The 20261-nt window shown below is 39.2% G+C and overlaps 1 protein-coding gene across 1 annotated transcript; it reads right to left on the bottom strand.

Annotated features, from left to right (window-relative positions):
- Positions 1-1010: 1010 nt before the first annotated feature.
- Positions 1011-2548, bottom strand: LOC109214895 (homeobox-leucine zipper protein ATHB-12-like). The gene is made up of 2 exons (XM_019378857.1): positions 2125-2548; positions 1011-1804 (listed from the first exon to the last, which is right to left on the bottom strand). Exons 1-2 carry the CDS (start codon positions 2449-2451, stop codon positions 1448-1450), a joined length of 684 nt encoding a protein of 227 aa, XP_019234402.1. The 5' UTR covers positions 2452-2548; the 3' UTR covers positions 1011-1447.
- Between the last annotated feature and the right edge of the window lie 17713 nt (positions 2549-20261).

The raw sequence follows: 20261 nt of genomic DNA, 5'->3' as shown, positions 1-20261 counted from the left end.
CAAAAATAAACTGGATTAAGATATCAGTGATAGAAATATACGTACTAATATAATACATACGCATACAACAAATAAAGACATTGCAATTAGAATAAAACAGTGATGGGAACTTTGAAAATCCTTATAAATACAACTATAAGAATACATCAGAATACATATCTGTATCATTAATTTCTATAAGTACAAAAATACATTGAATATCCTTTTTTAACAGAGAATTCAACAGGTTTATACATATAAATACAGATGAATACATCAATAATACAGATGAATACATCAAAAATTACCTTTTCTTCAGTGTATCCGAGCTTTTACTTGCTTCAACCTCCTTCCCCTTGACAGATGAAGCTTCAGAAATATGTTTTTTCCTCTTTTCCGCAATGGGAAGTCTTGTTTCCTTCAATGATTTCTCGACTTGGGTTTCTTTGAAATTGTCATGTCGAGATTTTGTTCTCTTCTCCAATGCCATATTTTTGGCTAAACCTGCATCCAATTCCCCTTGAGTGATTTGCAAGGAGAAAGAGGGCCCATCGAAATTGAGAATTTTAGTGGGTATACCTCTAGTAATCAACTTGCGGGGGTGTATTCTCAGACATTGTGAGAATACGCTTGGATACTGTTGATTAGAGAAAATTTGGTGAGTAGAGATGTTGAGAATAAGCAAAAATAGCGAAAATCAAAAAAATTAAATACTTACCACACTAATTATAGAAACAAATGAGTAAAATCTAGAGGAGATTAGGGTTTACGCCGAGATTGGGGAAGGAGGAAGCAGTGGTGCGGGTGAGGAGGTTTCTCTGGTTTTGAGCGTGTTTACAGGGAATGGGAAAGAAAATAGATTGTATCAAAATAGAGAGAGGATGAACGTGTATTGAGAAGTTGTATGAAAAACGGTAAATATGAGAGAGAAAAATTTGAGAAGGGAGAGAGAAAAATAAAACATAACGTCTTTAGTGGCTTAAGTGTAGGAGATAACCAAAATTAGAAATTTTGCTATAAACCATAAAATGTATCTATAGAATATAATTTATTTAAATGGTATTTATTTTAAATAAATAAGGTGTTAACCTTTGCTATAGGAGATAAAAATTCCAATAAATTACAAGCTATTCATTAACCCCCCTACCCCCCCAAAAAAAAAAAGAAGAAGAAGAAGAAGAAAGAAACATCAGTGGAACATTTCAAAAAATAAGGCAAGTATATCCCTTGTTCATACATTCCGAATCACATGCAAAACCATCGCTGTTCATGCTGCTAGTTTTCCTTGCAAATCAGTTTTTGGCAAGCTCTTTTCGGATTCTCAGCACAATGGAAAAAAGTTGTTTCTTCTGTTCTCTGCACACAACCTTGGCTCTATCAATGTGAAAAAGGAAAGAAAAAGCTTTTTTATTGATCAAACTTGGGTCACTGCTGACTCCTTTGAAAAGCTTTATTGTATTTGTGGAGTTCAAAATTCCCACCACTTGGAATTGCCACATGACAGGTCGAAGGTACGACCTAGGCCTACGGCACACCAGTGTCCAGGTGATCCTAAGGAACTGTCACCTAATTCTTCCATGTTCCAAAACTCTGGTTCTTCCTTCCATCTGAAATGTTCGATTAATGTTCCTTCTCTGTCATTTTCCACTTCATTAACTCTCTTGCCTTCTACACTTGCATTTAAACAACCAGGGATAATATTGTCCATCAACTCTAAGTCAGTACCTCCATTTTCGGAGCATGTGTAGATTTCACTGTCTAGTGAATCTTGGCCTCTGCTGCAACCAGCATGGTTGTTTTCCAGCTGATCATTTAGTTCCTCTAACTGTTTAAGAATCAAACGTTATTTAAGCATTGATAAGTAAGGAATGACTTTGAGAAAACGCAACTCTATTTTCATATTATATGATGTATTTGACTTGACAACACGAACTTTAAAAAATAAAAAGAATTTGATACATACCAAAAGTAAAGTTAGAACTTGTGATCTTAAACATGACGTTTCTATGGAAGAGCATATTATGAAGTATAAAATGAGAAGTTTAAAGTTAAAGAGTATGAGCTATTCTTTTTTAGACTAAAAAAAAAAAGAAGAAAATAGGTGCACGTAAGATGGAACATAGGGAGCAATAACTAATAAGACACCTGCTTGAGCAAAGATTCCTTTTCTTGCTTCAATGATTCAAATTGCATATTTAGCTTGTCAAATTCCGCTTTGAGTAGTCTGTATTCGTGCTTCATTTGTTTCGATTTCCATCTAGCCCTTCTGTTTTGAAACCAAATAGCTACTTGACGAGGTTGCAGCCCAAGATCTCTTGCCAGCTCAAGCTTCTTCCTTGGTTCAAGCTTTGTCTCTTGTTTAAACATGGACTCAAGCAACTTGACTTGTTCATCAGTAAATCTTTTACCATCTTTACTCTTCTTATTTGAAGGTTCAGTGTTCCCCTGAGTTAGAGTATCTTCTGCTTCCATTACTTTGTTTAGTGAAAGTTTTTTTTTTTGGTTTCAATTGTTTTATCTGACGTGATAAGAGGAGTATTAATTAATGAATTACTTTATTGGAAACTTGCTAAGCAGGTGGCCTTCTATTAATATATATATATATATATATATATATAGCCACCATGCAAGAAATATCTAGCTAGGTTATGTTCAGGTGATTGGGACTTCTAGTTTGTTGGTTAATTTAGGCCAATCGTTTATAATATCATGTATCTTTTTCCACACTTTCACTTTTGGACATCTCTATCTTTGATCTCTTTTTATCCTTCCAATTTGGGGCTACATTCCATTTCTTGGCGCATTTCTTTCTTTATGAAATAAATGTAGTAGGACTAGCATTTTCTGTAGAACAATCAAAGATGAGTACGTACATTCTTAGTGATACAAGGTGAAATATTTCTCTCCATAATAAAGAATAATTCAGTGCAATGACTTCTATTGTGTGTAGGATTCGAGGAATGACAGACCACATTAGGTTCATTGTACACAACTTTTGCTTGAATGACCGGACCATATTAACTCATACTAAGGGAAAATTTTTGTGATTTTTCTCTCTGACAGTCTATGTAGACTGTGTGGTTTAGAAGAAAAATAATGATGTTTAGGTTAACTTACCTGAACTTCAATTATTTTATCTGCACTTATAACCTCCTATCAATATAATTACCTGATATATTCCATCACTTCAATTCTTGTCCTAATATGATTTTGTCTCTATTAAAAATTGAAGTATTCTAGTATAATATTTACTCGTTTTATTTACGGTGAGGTCACATTCTTGGTTGGGCGTAACTATGTGTGTTTACCTTGAAGATACGAGTAATAATTAAATTTGATTTATGGTTTTAAAGATACGTGATTTAGTTCAATACTAATTAATAACCAAGAAATATGAAGTATGAAGGAAAGAAATAAGTAAAACCAAACTAGAATGTAGGTCAGTCTCGACCTCGAGCCAAAGTAACCTCGAGATGAATCAAGAACAGTAAAGCAAGAATAATAAAGCTAAAGGACAATTCTGATGACCAATTAGCGAAAATGTAAGAGAGTATATTCTTTGCCGATGATTGAATGTGTTTACAAATGATCAGGTTATATAATAGGGGAACCCTACTAAGGTACATTTTTATTTACAGTAAAGAATCTTATTGGGACAGCTGTCTAACTGCCCAGTACGGATTCGTACAAAACTATTCCGGGATTTACGCCACGATCTTGGGGACGTGCAGGAATCTAGCTTATTCTGTTACAAATCCATAACGGCACTATCTCGGGGTTGAACATACTCGGCTTCGATACTCATCGTGAACTTAAATCCTCTGGCCTTGTACTCTGTCATTGAGCTCGAGCCTGATTTATCGAATTCGACCTCAATCCATCTTGGACTCGAACCTAAAGCTACCCTTCGAACCTGAAAAATCGAGCATACCTGATTTGAGCCGTATACAACGTGATACTCTCACATCGAGCAAGGAGATGTTGAGGAAGTAAGATGCTTCAGAATTATATGTGCTGTCGCGTTGGTAGTACACTGGTGAATAATGGTGGCCTAATAACGACAAAAGAGAGAGCTCTATGATTCTCTTACATCATTAATAATCATGAGGAAGACCGAATTAATGTACAACTAGCAGCCAATTAGAGGATTTATCTATGACTCAACACTCCTTTTCTTCTGATTGTAACACACCCACGTTAGCTAAACTTGAATGTTGAAATTCCTCAAAGTTGTCGTCTTTTAAGTTTCATTAACTTCACTTGTCATTGAATAGTTCTACTGATGTACTAACTATATATCATATATGTCCCGTCCTTTTTATATGTGAAGTGTCTAAAGTACACTTGTCATATGATTTAAGGTATCTTTCATCTATTATTATTATTATTATTATTATTATTATTATTATTAGTATTATTATTATCTCAAAGTAGCCATCGAAGTCCAAAGTAGCATCAAAAGTAATGGTAAAAGTTTGTCATAAACTTGAGAAGTTCGGAAAGGGAAGAAGCTATAGCTATATATGTGTTAGGATCGCAATAATCAGGTGTTACGCGAAAGCTAGTAATATAGAACCTGAACGACGATAAATCAAACAACAAAAGAGAAATTTACCAAAAGAGACAAAAACATTTAACGTGGTTCGGTCAATTGACCTACGTTCACGAGCGGAGATGAGCAATCCACTATATAAAAAAGAGTACGAAATATCAAGAGAACAATCTCACGGAGAGGCAAATACAAGTGACCCTCTAACACTTGTCTCGAAATGTTGTCCTAAACAAGACCCTCAAACTCCTTATGGCTATACGTTGTGAATGATACTATATAAGAATGAATGATTCTCAATTTATAGAAGTCCAAACATTTTCCTCCAAGATAAAGGACTAGACAAATATGAAAGAATTATAATTTCCTTTTCTAAAAAAAATCAATTATGGTAAATATATTCTCCTTTTCGTTTAAGAGATAGGAAAATCAAATATAGTAAAAAAAAAACTAACAATATAGTAACTAAAGTTAGTGCTCATTCTATTCAAGAAAAGGCTTTTGTAGATTTCTGCAATACTAAGGATCGCGTTAATCAAGTCCCAGATTGCATTTTGTTTCCCACTCTCCTTATAACAATTAAAAAATGTCGAATTATGGTTGAAGTTGCACAACAGACATAAGGTTAGACGTGCCGAAGTGTTGATAGTTGCCTTAATTTGCTCTGTTATTTTCATTATTCCACAAGGAAGGCAACCTTTCCTTTTCTAAAGGAAACACAATGATGGAGAAAGTTCCAACTTGCCGACACTATTTTCATTCTTCATCCAAAGTTTTCCTGCAGTAAAAATCTATGTAAGTGTGGGGTGGGAGAGGGAAAGCGAATTTAAATTTTTTGGAGTCAACCTTTAAGATTTTTAATATTAAATTCAATATATCCTTAAAATTCTGGATTCATATTTACAATATATTGCGATTTTAAAAAGATTTTTGTACATAAATTTATACTTTATGTTGATAGTTAAAAGTTCAATTGAATCTGTTACAATAGGACTACATACGCCCCTGAGCGAGTGTGCTTCAATGTGGTCTGTTTTTCGCCACAGATGAATTCAAAATTTTAAATTATTGAATTTAGAATGAATATGGTCTTATGCCATGTATTATACTTTCTTATTTTTCTTATATTTAGTTAAATTCAGAGAACATGTCTTGAAATCCGCGTAGATCTTGAGACTTCCGAAATCTTTCAAAGTTTTGGTAAAAAAGATGTTACTCCTATACCATCCTATTCATTAAGCTCGGGGTCTGTCAAATGTCAATATAGTGTAGAAGAATGTAATAATTAACAAGAGATAATACTATATAATACTGCGTACGAAGATAAGTACTAGGATTCAAAATTCAGATGAGAACTAGAATTTTCTGGCTTTGAGCTAGGATTCATTGTCAAAAGGGGTTATTATCACTTAGTATAATTTTTGTCGTTTGTAAGGCTCCTTTTTTATGATTCCTAGCAGTTCTATGCTTGTAAGAGTCTATCTAGGATTACTATGCCCACTTTTCTACTTTTCTTGGTGCTTTGCAACTATTTTTTCTTTCCATCTAATCAAGTACCAACTTTGCGAAAATGACAAGGTAATTTGTCCTCTATGGCCATGAATACTCTTTCCTTTTCATTTAACAGGATATGAACCCCACCCCAGATGGTCGGAATTGAGACAGATGGATGATGGATCTACTTGCACTGGATTACGCAATGTAGCTTTCCTCTCATCGGAATGTTCTATAAAGAAATAGTACTACTAAGTTTTTATCCATTGATCCTAGAGACTTTATTCTCACCTGTTAGTCTGTATACGATCAAGATCGTGTGCCTTTGATCTATAGACTCGAGAGGTCGTCCAAAGCTCGGGATTAACTTAGGTCCGAGTTCAAGTAAGCTCGAGTTCGAGGTCGACACAGTAGACTCGAGCTCGAGGACGGAAAGCAACGCCCGAAGGTTGACAGGTGAGTTACACCGAAGCCGGGCATGCTTGACCCCGAAATAGTACCGTTATGAACTTGTAACAGAATTCGCTAGACTCCTGCCACGTCCCCAAGATCATGACGCAAATCCCGGAGTATGATTGTACGATTCCGCACTAGGCGGTTAGACAACTGTATCAAGAATATTCTTTACTGTAAATAGAAATATACCTTATTTAGGGTTCCCTATTATATAAAGGGGACCCCAATCATTGTAACATCATCTCATCATTGGCAAGAATATACTATCCTACTTTTCTCTCTTACTGTTCATCGGAATTGTCCTTTACATTTATTGTTCTTACTTTATTGCTCTTAATCCATCTCGAGGTCACTAAGCTTGAGGTCACTACTGCTGAGTAACATTGGTTTGATTCACTTGTTTCTTTCATTTATACTTCATATTTCTTGAATATTAATTGGTATTGAATTTAATCACATATCTTTAAAACCACAAGTCAAATTTAATTGTTACTCATATTTTTGAGGTAAACAGTTTGGCGCCCACCGTGGGGCTAAAGATAATAGTGATTGTTTCTTTACTGGTTCTCATTACACACGTTATTTTTACACTTTTTCTTGTCAAGAATTTTTGATTCTCAGGCTGAAACATGTCTAGCTCACAAAATGCACATGTTCATGATAACGAAGGTCTTGGTGAAAACAACAATATAGGGGTCAGTGTACCACCAATAAACCCTGGGGAAGTGCCAAACATGGAACCGGTTGATGTTAGTTCACACATTGCTCTAGACGCAAATTTAGGCACAAACCCCGGAGGGAGTGTACGCAGGGAAGCCCGACCTGGTGGCCAAGGAACACAAGGAGTGGGTGATGGGGGAATCAGCCTCCAAGTGATATTCGAGATGCTGCAAGCTCAACAGATCGCCATTGCTCAACTTCAAAGTCAAAATAAGACTCCGAGCGTAGCTGAACATGAAGATAATCGACGTGCTGAGCCAGCGCCAGAAAGGTCAAATGGAAATGACTCAGGGACTGACCCCACTATTATGAGGATGCTCGAAGAGCTCACCAAGAGGATTGAGTCCAGAGAAAAGAAGATTGAAGACAATAACAAAAAGGTGGAAACTTATAATTCCCGCGTTGACCAAATACCGGAGGCACCTCCAGTTTTGAAAGGATTAGATGCCAAAAAGTTCATACAAAAACCATTCCCCCAAAATGCGGTTCTGATGCCTATTCCTAAGAAATTTCGCAAGCTCGATATACCCAAATATAACGGAACGACCGACCCCAACGAGCATATTACTTCATACACTTGCGGGATCAAAGGAAATGATTTGAATGACGACGAGATCGAATCAGTCTTGTTGAAAAAAGTTTGGAGAAACGTTGTCGAAAGGAGCTATGATCTGGTATCACAACTTAGCTCCTAACTCTATTGACTCGTTTGCTATATTAGCAGATGCCTTCGTGAAAGCACATGCCGGGGCCATAAAGGTGGCCGCGAGAAAATCAGACGTCTTCAAAATAAAGCAAAGGAACGACGAGATGTTAAGGGAGTTCGTGTCCAGGTTTCAGATGGAAAGAATGGAATTACCGCCGGTCTCCAATGACTGGGCAGTACAGGCCTTTATGCAGGGTTTGAATGGAAGGATCATGGAAGGAGTTCAGTTGCATCTCGACAATTAAAGCAGATTTTGATCGAGTATCCAGCTGTGACGTGGTCGGACGTACACAACCGTTACCACTCAAAAATAAGGGTCGAGGATGACCAGTTGGGAGCCCCCTCGGGTTCCGTTCATCCTAACAGATTCGCAATCAAGCCACTGAGGGATACAGACAGGGAATCAAGATCGAACAGGGAACGATATCAGCCCTATGTCAATAGGAGAAATAACGGTTCAGTTTGGAGCTCCTCGGAACGATCGGAGAAACGATCGAGGGCAAGGTTCTCGGGGACTCATGAGTAAGAGCGAGTTCGATAAGCATACTGACCCCGTGGAGGCACCCCGATTATCAGAGTAAAACTTCAGCATAGATGCATCGGGGATGGTATCAACTATTGGGAGAATCAAAGACTCCAAATGTCCCAGGCCTATACAAACTGATCCTTCTCAAAGGAACCCGAACTTGATGTGTAAGTATCATGACACACATGGTCATAGAACAGAAGATTGCAGGCAGCTAAGAGAAGAAGTGGCTCGATTGTTCAACGAGGGCCATCTTTGAGAATTTTAAGCGATCGAGCCAAGAATCACTTCAGGGAGAGAGATGCAAGGAAAAATGACCAAGAAGAACCACAACATGCAATCCACATGATCATCGGTGGAGTCGATGTCCCTCAATGACCTATATTCAAATGCACTAAGGTATCATATCACCAAAGAAAAACAGACTCAGAGCTATGTGTCCGTGGACGCCTTATCGTTCTGTGATGAATATGCATAAGGCATATCTCAGCCACACAACAACGCCCTGGTAACCTCTATCCTTTTAAATAAAATTCAAGTTAAACGTGTTTTAGTGGATCCAGGTATCTCAACGAACATAATCAGATCAAGGGTCGTAGAGCAACTCGGCCTGCAAGATAATATTATACCTGCATCCCAAGTCCTGAATGGCTTAAACATGGCAAGCGAAACAATAAAATACGAGATTATCTTGCTAGTAAACATAGTCGGGACCATACAAGGCACTAAATTCCATGTCATCGAAGGTGACATGAGGTATAACGCGCTCCTCGGGAGACCATGGACACACAACATAAGGGTAGTGCCTTCAACTCTTCACCAGATGATGAAGTTCCCAACAGAAGGAGTGAAAACAGTCTACGGAGAGCAACATGCTGCAAAGGAGATGTTTGCAATCGAGGAAGTGGTACCGATACCAGAGCCTTCGACCTCAGAGAAATCGAGGATCAAAGGTAAAGGGCCGGCCAAATAGCAATCACCTCCTCCATCCTCGACGGAATCGGAGCAACAGGTAATCGAAGACGAAGATGAGGATTTCCTTACTCCTCGAACCTTCATTGTTACCGAAGAGTCCGATGCAACCAAATCAACTGTAGAGGAGTTGGAGCATGTCATTTTGATCGAATACTTTCCCGAGAGAAAGGTATACCTGGGAACAGGATTGACCCCCAAACTTAGGAAAAAACTCATTCAATTTCTTATGGATAATATGGATTGCTTTGCTTGGTCCCATTTAGATATGACAGGGATTCCACCGGAAGTCACCACACATCGGCTAAGCACATATCTCAGGTTCAAACCGGTCAAGCAAAAAAGGAGGCCTCAGTCCGATGTAAAACATGCTTCCATAAAAGACGAGGTAACAAAACTTCTTAAAATAGGATCTATTCGGGAGGTAAAATACCCCGAGTGGTTAGCTAACGTAGTTTTAGTTCCTAAAAAAGGAAACAAACTTAGAATGTGCGTAGATTATAAAGACTTGAAGAAAGCATGTTTGAAAGATTCTTTCCCTTTGCGAAACATCTATTGTATGATCGATGTCACGGCTGGCCACGAGACCCTAACTTTTCTCGATGCCTACTCCGGATACAATCAGATCCAAATGAACCCAAAGGACTAGGAAAAGACATCATTTATTACTAAATTTGGAACTTATTGTTACAACGTAATGCACTTCGAGCTAAAAAATGCAGGAGCTACGTATCAACGCCTAGTTAACAAAATGTTCGAAGAACAAACAGGTAAAACAATGGAAGTTTATATTGATGATATGTTGGTTAAGTCTCTGTGCACAGAGGACCATTTAGCTCATTTGCAGGTTACATTCGAAATCTTGAGGAAGTACAACATGAAGCTCAACTCAGAGAAATGTGCCTTCGGAGTCGGCTCGGGTAAGTTCCTCGGCTTCATGGTGTCAAATCGGGGAATCAACTAACAATGAGGCCGAGTATGAGGCCATGATTGTAGGTCTCGAGCTAGCTAAAAGCTTGGGAGAAGAAGTTATCGAAGCTAAGTGCAATTCTCTATTGATGGTAAACCAAGTAAACAAAAGTTTCGAAGTTTGAGAGGATAGAATGCAACGGTACTTTGATAAAATACAGGTAACTTTGCACCGCTTCAAGGAGTGGACGCTGGATTATGTGCCTCGGGAACAAAATAGCGAGGCCGATGCACTTGCTAATCTGGGATCTTCGGTCGAGGAAGACGATATCGTCCCGGGGACTGTCGTCCAGTTATCGAGGTCTGTGGTTGAAGAGGGTCATGCCGAGATAAATTCAACAAGTTTGACGTGGGATAGAGGAATAAGTACATCGACTATTTGAAGAGTGGAGAACTCCCATCGGACCATAAAGAATTGAGGGCCGTACGAATCAAAGCTGCTAGTTTTGCATCTGATGAAGATGGGACATTGTACCAGAGAACATTTGATGGGCCATTGGCAGTATATTTGGGGCCGGGAGACACCGATTATGTTCTACGAGAAATCCACGAAGGCACTTGTGGGAATCACTACGACGCCAAATCCTTCGTTTGCAAAATAATCAGAGCAGGTTATTATTGGGACATCTTGGAAAAAGATACTAAGGAAATTGTCAAAAAGTGTGATAAGTGCCAACTATTCGCACCGATGATCCATCAGCCCGGAGAACAACTCCATTTGGTTTTATCCCCGTGGCTTTTTATAAAATGGGGAATGGACATAGTCGGACCCCTACCAACGGCTCCAGGTAAAGCTAAGTTTATTTTGTTTTATGACTGATTATTTTTCTAAGTGGGTGGAAGCAGAGGCCTTCAAGAAGGTCCGAGAAAAAGAAGTTATTGACTTCATCTGAGACCACATCATATGCCGATTCGAGATACCTATCGAGATTGTAGGTGACAATGAAAAATAATTCATCGGTAGCAAGGTGATGGAGTTCCTCGAAGCACATAAAATAAAGAGGATTTTATCGAAACCGTACCACCCAATTGGAAATGGACAGGCCGAGTCAACAAATAAAACTATCGTTCAAAACTTGAAGAAAAGATTGGACGATGCAAAAGGGAAATGGAGAGAAGTCCAACCCAAGGTTCTCTGGGCATATCGAACAACATCGAAGTCTAGCATGGGGCTACCCTGTTTTCTTTGGTATATGGCTCCGAGGCCCTTATCCCTGTCGAGGTCGGAGAACCCAGCGCCAGGTTTCGACATGCTTCGGAGGATTCAAATCACGAGGCTATGAATACCAGCTGTGAGCACGTGATTTTTGCCCTATGTGAAATACTCCTACAAATTAAAGAAATAGATCTTTTTCCAATTGTTTGCAATTTTTAGGATTTTATAGGAATTTGTGTTAATTCTTTGCATTTCTGTGCATGTTTACTTTTATTAAAATCATGAAAAATACAAAAAAATACCATGCATTGCATTTAGATTTTGTTTCCATGTTTTTAGGATTAATTAGTTAATTAATTGTTTACTAAAATGAAAATCACATAAATGGTTCATTTTTGCTTTAGTTTTAGATTAATAGTTTTTCTCTTTTAATTTAGGATCAATTAATTTTTATATATTTTTATAATTTGATAATTAGTTTAATTTTACAACTTAGATTAATTTAGGGTTTAATTTAGAATTTTTATTAATTAAAAAAAAGAAAAGAAAAGCAAAAGCAAAAGCAAAAGGAATAAAAAAGAAATAAAAAGAGGGTTTAAAATAAGTGTTGAAATTGGGCCGGTTGCTCCCAGATTTTCCCCCAAACCCAAGCCCAAATTTTCCCCAATCCAGCCCAAATCCAACCCCAATTCAACTTTAGACCCAGCCCAATACCCCTTACTCGGTCCAGTCAGCCCCACCCTACACCAAACGACACCGTTTTCATGGTCATTAAATCCCATCCGTTGATTTTGTTTAATTGAACAGATGGGAACAAACCTTCCATTTAGTATAAAAATGTCCTAACCGGTTCCCCCCCATTTCGAATCCCCCATTTCATCCCTCTCACCAAACCTAGCTAACCTAGCCGCCCTTGAAACCCTTCACCTCTTTCAACCACCGACCGGCGGCAAACCCCCAATCGACCCCAAGTTCAAACCCTATAATCATCAGGCCTCCCCAAACTCAAAACGCCTAACAATTTCCCCAAATAATCCTTGGAACTTATCGAATCCCGGGTCTAAGGTTTGACCTAGTTTCTGCGTTTTGGGATTTTCTTGAAGCTTTTGCTCGTTTTGGATGGAAGTTTGACCAAATAGGTTACTCTTGACTGGAGTAGTCATTTGGGTCAGCTTCAAGCCCTTTCGAAGTATCTTGAAGCCTGGCCAGTCTTCCGTCTTGTTTTCTTGGTCGTTTTGCTAAATTCGATAGGTAAATCCTTGACCTCTACCCACTGTTTCTGTTTTTATTTTGTTTTTGTTTTCTCTTCTATTTTCCTTTCTTTCTTTCTCTTCTTCTCAACCGGTTTTTGTTTGCATGATAGTTTAGAACGCTTATCAAGCAAGTTTTATTCATTTTTTAATTAGTCAGTTGTTAAATCATTGTTAGCATGTTTAAGTTCTTGGTTAATTACTATTTGCTTTAGGGTAATCTAGAATGAGCTTAATTAGCTGTTTTAGGATAATTCAAATAAGCTAATTAGTTAACTGAATGTTTGATTCTGATTTGCACCATTTTCTTTTTCCCTTTTACTTGAATGTTTGATTCTGATGATGGCTGGATAAAAGTTGTGTTCAGCCTAGGCCTGAGTTAATTATTACTTTTGGGCCTGTTTGAGGCCATTTGGCCATGAATTGGGCCTGTTGGCCAGGGCAATTGGCCCAAAACTAAAAGGGGGAAAGCTTTAGAAAGCGTACAACTGCCTAGATTTGGTGAAAAGAGCATGTAGAAATATCTGAATATGGACAACTGTCCTAAAGCTGCCCAGCTTCAGTTATAGAAAGATTCTTTTCCAAAAAGCTGGGGTTTTTTTAATAGGAAAAACAGGCTTAAATATAGGGTCTGAAATGAACAAAAGGAAAATGAGGGAGGGGTAATAGTAAAATAAAAAATCAAGTTCTGCTGCCCTAAAAGCCCTCCTATAAGAATTTCAGTTTCCTAAATTCTAGGGCAGAGATTTAAGGACACCTAAAAGAAAACGGTTGAAATATAGAAAACTGCAGAATCCCTTCTAAAAAGTTGAATTCTCATGTTAAACACATTCAATTCATAGAAAGGAAGGGATTAGTTCTTCTATTTTTGGATTCCTAGGTTAGGAGCTGAAGTTGATTTTGAATCATATTGGCTGCTTCTGTTTGGCTGTCGCATCTTCTCATTTTTCAGAAATTTACTTCTGTTTTTGGTTGATTTTGCTGTAACAGGTATGTATGCTGAACATTTTCTTGGCCTTTGAGTCATATATATGAAGCCTTGGATCATTGGTCGCCTCATTCTCAAATGTCGTTGCTTAGATTCTGATCTTGTTATTATTTTTATCATGTTTTCCTACATCTCCTTTTAGATAGCTAGAATTTAGCCTAACAATGTATGTATTAATTATCCCATTTTATGCATGATCCCATTCTGTAAGGATCCTTTGAAGCTTAGTTTGATTATGAGATTTATTTCCAAACATGAACTGCAATATGATGTTACTGGGGAGTTACTTGTGCATGGAAGTTTCATTTTTGGGGGTTTGATTTGAAGATCCTGTCTAATTTGATGTCCTGTTAGTCATGAGGTCATGATTAGCTTAGTGTACTTCAGCTGTGATAGTAACGAATTATCAATACCCAAGTAGCTAATGATTCAAGTTTATTTTCTTGCTATGTGATTAATGTATGAGTGATGCTGGAGATGTTATGAAATTAGTCATATGTTTCCTTTGTTTATTTTTGCCATGCTTCAATCTAATTAGGACATGTTCGTTGATTCGTTGCCTTTTGGGGCTGTTACTGTGAATTTGGTTGTTTATTAATTAGATAGTTAAAAGTGGCATTTTACTGTCATTGGGCCTAGGGAACATGTAAATGTTTTATATATGTAAGCTATGGAGATCAATGAAGGTCTCCTCCGTCATGGGCTAGTAGAGACCTATTTAGTCCCAATCCAAGTCGAGTGTGGTAGCATGGTCCAAGCCAGGATTGGGAATGCCCTGTCTTTGTTTCTTTCATTTTTTTCTTGGGCTTGATTGCGAGCCCAACAGCTTTCAGTGTTGGTGCTTTTAAATAGCGTGACAGATTTCTTATTTGGGCCCAGCGGTTCAGAAGATTAAAAGCATGTACCAATATTTTAGTTATAATCCACAGCCCGCCATTAATCTTTGAATTAACTTTAGGAATGCATGAATCTCGTAGTTTGCTTTAGGCACGTAATTAAATCATCACAACTACGGGTATGGTTCCCATGGCATGGTTGTGATACTTAACTCCAAATTAGTTTTAAATATGAATATCCGTAATTCTTAGTTGAATACTTTGCCTTTAATAAATTTGAGGTGTGCCATCCAATCACCTAGTTTATGGTCCTCACATCGATATCTTAACTAGTGTAGAAAAATGCCCCTGAACTCTTGTAGTTTGCTTTAGGCGCGTTAATTAAATAAGTTATCATAGCTACGGGTACGGTTCTCGTGACGTAGTTGTGATGCTTAATTTTTAAAATCCGGGGGTACATTTATGTGACCCGGCCACAATTTAATCTTGTTAATAAAATAAACATGTTCTGAATCGTGGGTACGGTTCCCGTGATAAGATTCGCAATGTGTAATTAAATAATTAGTTATATAACAATCAGATTATTAAAAGCGGTTTAAAAGGAATAAAAATATACATAGGTTTCAAAGATGTTTTAAAATCAAATAAATAGGCCAATATTAACAGTTAAGCGACCGTGCTAAAACCACGGAACCCGGAAATGCCTAACACCTTCTCCCGGGTTAACAGAATTCCTTACCCGGATTTCTGTATTTCGCGAGTTGTAAAACAGAGTCAAACTTCCTCGATTCGGGATTTAAATGGGTGACTTGGGACACCATAAATCATCCCAAGTGGCGACTCTGATTTCTAAATAAAATAATCCCGTTTCGATTGTCGCTTTAATTGGAAAAACTCCCTTATATCCCTTTTCGGGGTGGTAAAAAGGAGGCGTGACAGCTTTAGCGACTCTGCCGGGGACAAGAACCCCAGAATCACTAGTTCAGGGTTCAAGAATTCGAGCTTAGAATAATTGTTATGTTTGGCTTTTATTTATTATCTGATTTTATTTACATGTTTGGGCCTAATGTGCTAAATGTTGCTTTTTACCGCTTTGATATTATCTGAATTGTATATAAACTGCTGCGAAACCCCTCTCTTCTAATCTTCTGGGAAGTGCACGCTGGCGTGACTTCTTTTTTGTTAGTGTCATACCCTAATTTAGAACGAGGTTTGGACAAGTTGCAAAGCCGGATGATCTTTTGGTTACTGGTACACTGCCCCCCCTCCCCCGGCTCGAGTTGTCCGCTCGGGTAAGCCAGGTCTAGAACAATACACCTAGGTTTTAAACCTATAATAACACAGCCTCATGCCAGATCCCTAGTAGGAACGTTTGTTTGCATCATGTGCATTTGACCTTGGGGACTCAACACAGGGGTTGGGTCCGTCTAGGACAGGTGTACCCAAAAATAAAAGACCAACCTGATGCATTTTTTACGGGCTACCTGTGCATTCATTTGTTTTGGCTTGCATATTGACCGGCTTCTGGATTAGGTAGGGAAATCAAAGAAAAACCAAGTTTGAGGTATGAGAGAGGATTTCACCCGTTCAAAAATGGTGTTCGAAATACCCCGAAACTCTACCGAATTTTTGAAAAAAAAGAATTTCTTGAAAAAAAGGGAAAAAGAGATTTCTTAAGAAAGAAAAGAGTTAGTCCAAAATGGTTTATGTTTTTCGTCGTCGTGTCAAAACTGGCCGAACTACACGGGTATGATTCTCACCGGACATGGGATACGTAGGCAACCCTCATCAGGTCCAGCCCCACTTTTGAAAATTTTGAAAAAATATGAAGTGTCGTCATTATTGTCGTAAATAAGTGGGTGATGCCATTTTTGTCTAAATAGCCGAATGTACCAACGGGACGCCAGAAGGTTGTTTTGCAAGAATGGCCACCGACGGTTTCTTTGTCAATTTTGGCCATTTAGCGAACACAACCCTAAGAACTTCCATTTCGAAGTGATGAAAGGCCGTATTCGCAAAAGTAGCCCTGGTTTAGTTGATTTTTTTTTTGTGAAATAAGCCTTTTATCAGCTTTCAAATAAGTTTCACTTTGTCTTTAAACCAATCACCTTAATCTAAATGTGCAGAATGAGCACGAGTCAAAATTTACCAATGAAGGTCATGTCCAAGATTCCGTTGGAACTACACATGTGCTGGGAAGATTTGGGTAAGAAAGGACGGGATGTGGTCAACCTTTACTTGGGGGGGAGGGGGGGAGGCTCACCGGATTACTAAAGATCAGGCGTCGAGGAGATATAATAAGGGCACTAGTGACATTTTGGGACCCAGCTCACAACGTTTTGCATTTCTCGGACTTTGAACTCACACCTACTTTGGAAGAGATAGCGGGTTATGCGGGAAGTACTGAAAGTTTAAGGCATAAATACCTGGTCGCTCGAAGGGTCGTCACCCATCACAAGTTTCTGGATTTGCTAAAAATAAGCAGGGGGGTCCAGTATGCAGATTTGGCGGTCGGTTTTTCCACTCTGCGCTTCATATACCAGCGGTACGGGCATGTAAGAGGATTTGACGACCCAAAAAGTGGGATCTGTAGCAAAGGGAACCGATCGAATTGGCATGAGCATAGGTGTTTCGCTTTCATGGTAGCCTTCTTTGGTATTGTAGTGTTTCCCCGAAAGGATGGGAATATTGATCTGCGGGTAGCTGGAGTCGTCAATGTTTTGATTACCAATGCCAAGAGCACCCTCGCCCCTATGATAGTGTCTGAGATATACCGAGCTCTCACGTCTTGTAAAGATGGGGTAGATTTTTTCGAGCGGTGCAATTTGCTACTACAAATATGGATGATTGAGCATCTGTGTCACCGCCCTCGATATATGAATTACGGATCTACAGGGAAAAGCTGTATTGAACAGTTCGACATAAGGGTCTCAGGGTTCAAATTGCCAGAAGGGTTTGGAGATTGGGTATCCCGCCTTCTCTCCATCACTGCGGGGCAAATAGAGTGGACACTGGGTTGGCTTCCTGTTGAAGAAATTGTGTATATGCCTGCCACCTTGTCCTTACTTCCTCCTAATGGGACTTCGAGGCATCCAGCCTTATGCTTCATACCGAGTGATGAGACAATTGGGAAGATGCCAGGTAGTGCACCCGAATGAAGATCTTAGTGTTCATGCAGTCGAAATCCGCTCTGATGGCCAATTTCATGAAGAAATAGTTCGTCATATTTGGAACGAGTGTCAGTATTTGACAGAAAACACTCGAGTGCGTGACTTGTCCAAAGGCGAGGTGTCACCTGCCTATCTTGCTTGGTACAGAAAGAAGAACACTGCAAGGGCCGAACCTGAAAGGCCAACCAAAAGGTCTCACATCCAGGAATTTGTTGAAGCGTCGCAGGAACAATGGGCCTGGTTGACCAAAGAAAATGAGTATAGGGCCACCATAAGCAAGTTGGAAAAGCAAGTCAGGGATCTTCAATTTGAGAGTGGTTTGCAAGCCGCTGCGGATGAGGATGAAAAGAAAAGGTTAGCCAAAGAAAATGATGCCCTCTGAGCCCAAATCCAGGAGATGAAAATAGCAGCTGAGAACCCCACCAGAAGCGCAAAGGATGAGAAGCTTATAGACAACCTTAGGTGAAAAGTGGGTGAATATGGTTTTGATCTGAAAAAGACCGAGGGCGAACTGGCAAAGGCCCGAACAAAGTTGGCTAAGAATGCGGAGGAACGGGCACGTTTTCTTCAACAGTTAAAAGAAAAATATGACAATGGAATCATGGGGTTGAAGAAAAAGATTAATGTCCTTGAGAACGAAATGACCAAGCAAGCAAAGAGCTTTAAAGCAGAAAGAGAACACTGTATGCTTTGATGTCACAACTAGAAGAGGACCTACAACAGTTATAAGAGCAAAATCAAACAGCCACACAAGTCTTGGAGGCCAGACTATAATGTGATGAAGTGCAACGAATGTGAGGACATGACCAGGTCCATGTTCTTCGCTGCAGTTATGACTTTTGTCTGTCAGATCATGGACGACCTATTTCGCCTCCAAGATGATATGGCGCATAGGCCCGCGGCGAGACCGACTGATGTCCCGCAGGCCCCTGGAGCATCAGTTGAGGCACTTATGTATTTCTGATTTTTATTCTTCGAGTCTGTATTTTCCGTTTCTTTTGGAGTTTGTTAGTTCACTTTCGAGTCTTTTAGTTTTTATGTTTAAGCCTGTAGGGGAAGTTGTTGTAATCAAGGGTTTTTTATTTTATTTTATGAAAATTTGAAAACCCAAAAAATGTGTCCTCCTTTTATTTCACACTTATCTCCTGAACTACGTAATGATCTAATTTATGCGGCGTCATGATACGTAGACAATCCCCATAGGATTCGATGATAACCCTAAAATAAAAAAAAAGAAGAGAGAAGAAATGAAAAGAAAAAGAAGAGAGAAAATAAAAAGAAAAGAGGCAGAGTGGAAAGAAAGAATGGCAAAACAAGAGAACAAAAGCGAGTGCAAAAAAAAAGGAGCGACAAGAAACGAGTGGAAAATCAATAATGACTAAAGAAAGGCACGAGTGAAAAGGAAAAGAAAAGAGAGAAGGGGAAGTGCAAGGCGAAAGAGTTAGTTAAAGCCGGGATGAAACATGCAACCGTTCAAATACATAGGTAGAAACTTTTAATTGTTCAGGTGCATTGCATCCCAAACGTGCGGTTGCCTATCTATTAAATCTTAAACACTAACAAGTTTGTTGTTGTCATTGCGAACAGGAAGGTGGTTAGTTTGTTCGGCATTCTGGCAAGTCACTCGTATAATACCAGATCTAAGCACAAGGCGAACATGGCTGGCAAAGAATTGGACTCGAGTATTATTGACCCGCCAAGGGAAGTAGAGGAGTCTGAGCCCGGTTTGAAAGAAGAGTTACATAAGCTGAAACACCAGATGGCTGAGATGTACCAGGCATGGAAGAAAGGGCATCCTCCACCATCATATCCCGCCAACCCTGCTTTCATCTCACAATAGCTCAATCTCAAGAACCCCCCGTTATTGATCTATCCCACAACATGCCCCAAGCTTCAACCCACACTATCCAGGCTCTTCTTCCCAGACCATCCAAGCTCTACCAGCCAAAACAACCACACACCCCCTCCGCTAGCTACCCCTGTCTTCGTAGCACCTCCACCAGCTACACTCCATCGATCTTCCAATGAGCCGTTATTCCAAACCCAAGATAATCAATACTATCCCCCAGAGCCTACCTTCAAAGTCCCAGATCATTACTCCTACACTCCTCGTTTCGACCTTCCTGTTGAGACTGAGAAACCACCCAAAAACCCGGAATAGGAGGAGATGTTTAGGAAGGTGAGAAGCATGGAACAGTCTCTCAGAAATATGCAGGGGTTGGGAGGCCAAGTGAGTGTAGCCTACAAAGATCTGTGTTTGTTTCCTGACATACAACTACCTGTTGGGTTCAAAATGCCCAAATTTGACTTGTATGATGAGCACGGAGATCCCGTGGCCCACTTAAGGGAATTTTGCAGCAAAATGAGAGGAGCCGGTGGGAAGATGACCTGTTAGTGACATACTTTAGCCAAAGTCTGAGTGGCGCGGCATTGGAGTGGTACACTCGTCAGGATCACAGCAGATGGTATACTTGGGATGATTTGGCCCAA

Source organism: Nicotiana attenuata, unplaced genomic scaffold, assembly GCF_001879085.1.
Source record: "Nicotiana attenuata strain UT unplaced genomic scaffold, NIATTr2, whole genome shotgun sequence".
NCBI classification, from domain to species: domain Eukaryota; kingdom Viridiplantae; phylum Streptophyta; class Magnoliopsida; order Solanales; family Solanaceae; genus Nicotiana; species Nicotiana attenuata.
The sequence above is the reverse complement of the archived record's forward strand: the minus strand, read 5'-3'. Positions and strand labels throughout refer to the sequence as shown.

What these genes read in the sequence shown, in the direction of transcription:
- LOC109214895 (XM_019378857.1), bottom strand. Translation starts at nt 2,451, where the DNA reads ATGGAAGCAGAAGATACTCTAACTCAGGGGAACACTGAACCTTCAAAT. An exon ending in AGGAATCTTTGCTCAAGCAG is followed by an intron (nt 1,805 to 2,124) that starts GTGTCTTATTAG and finishes ATTCTTAAACAG; the next exon opens with TTAGAGGAACTAAATGATCA.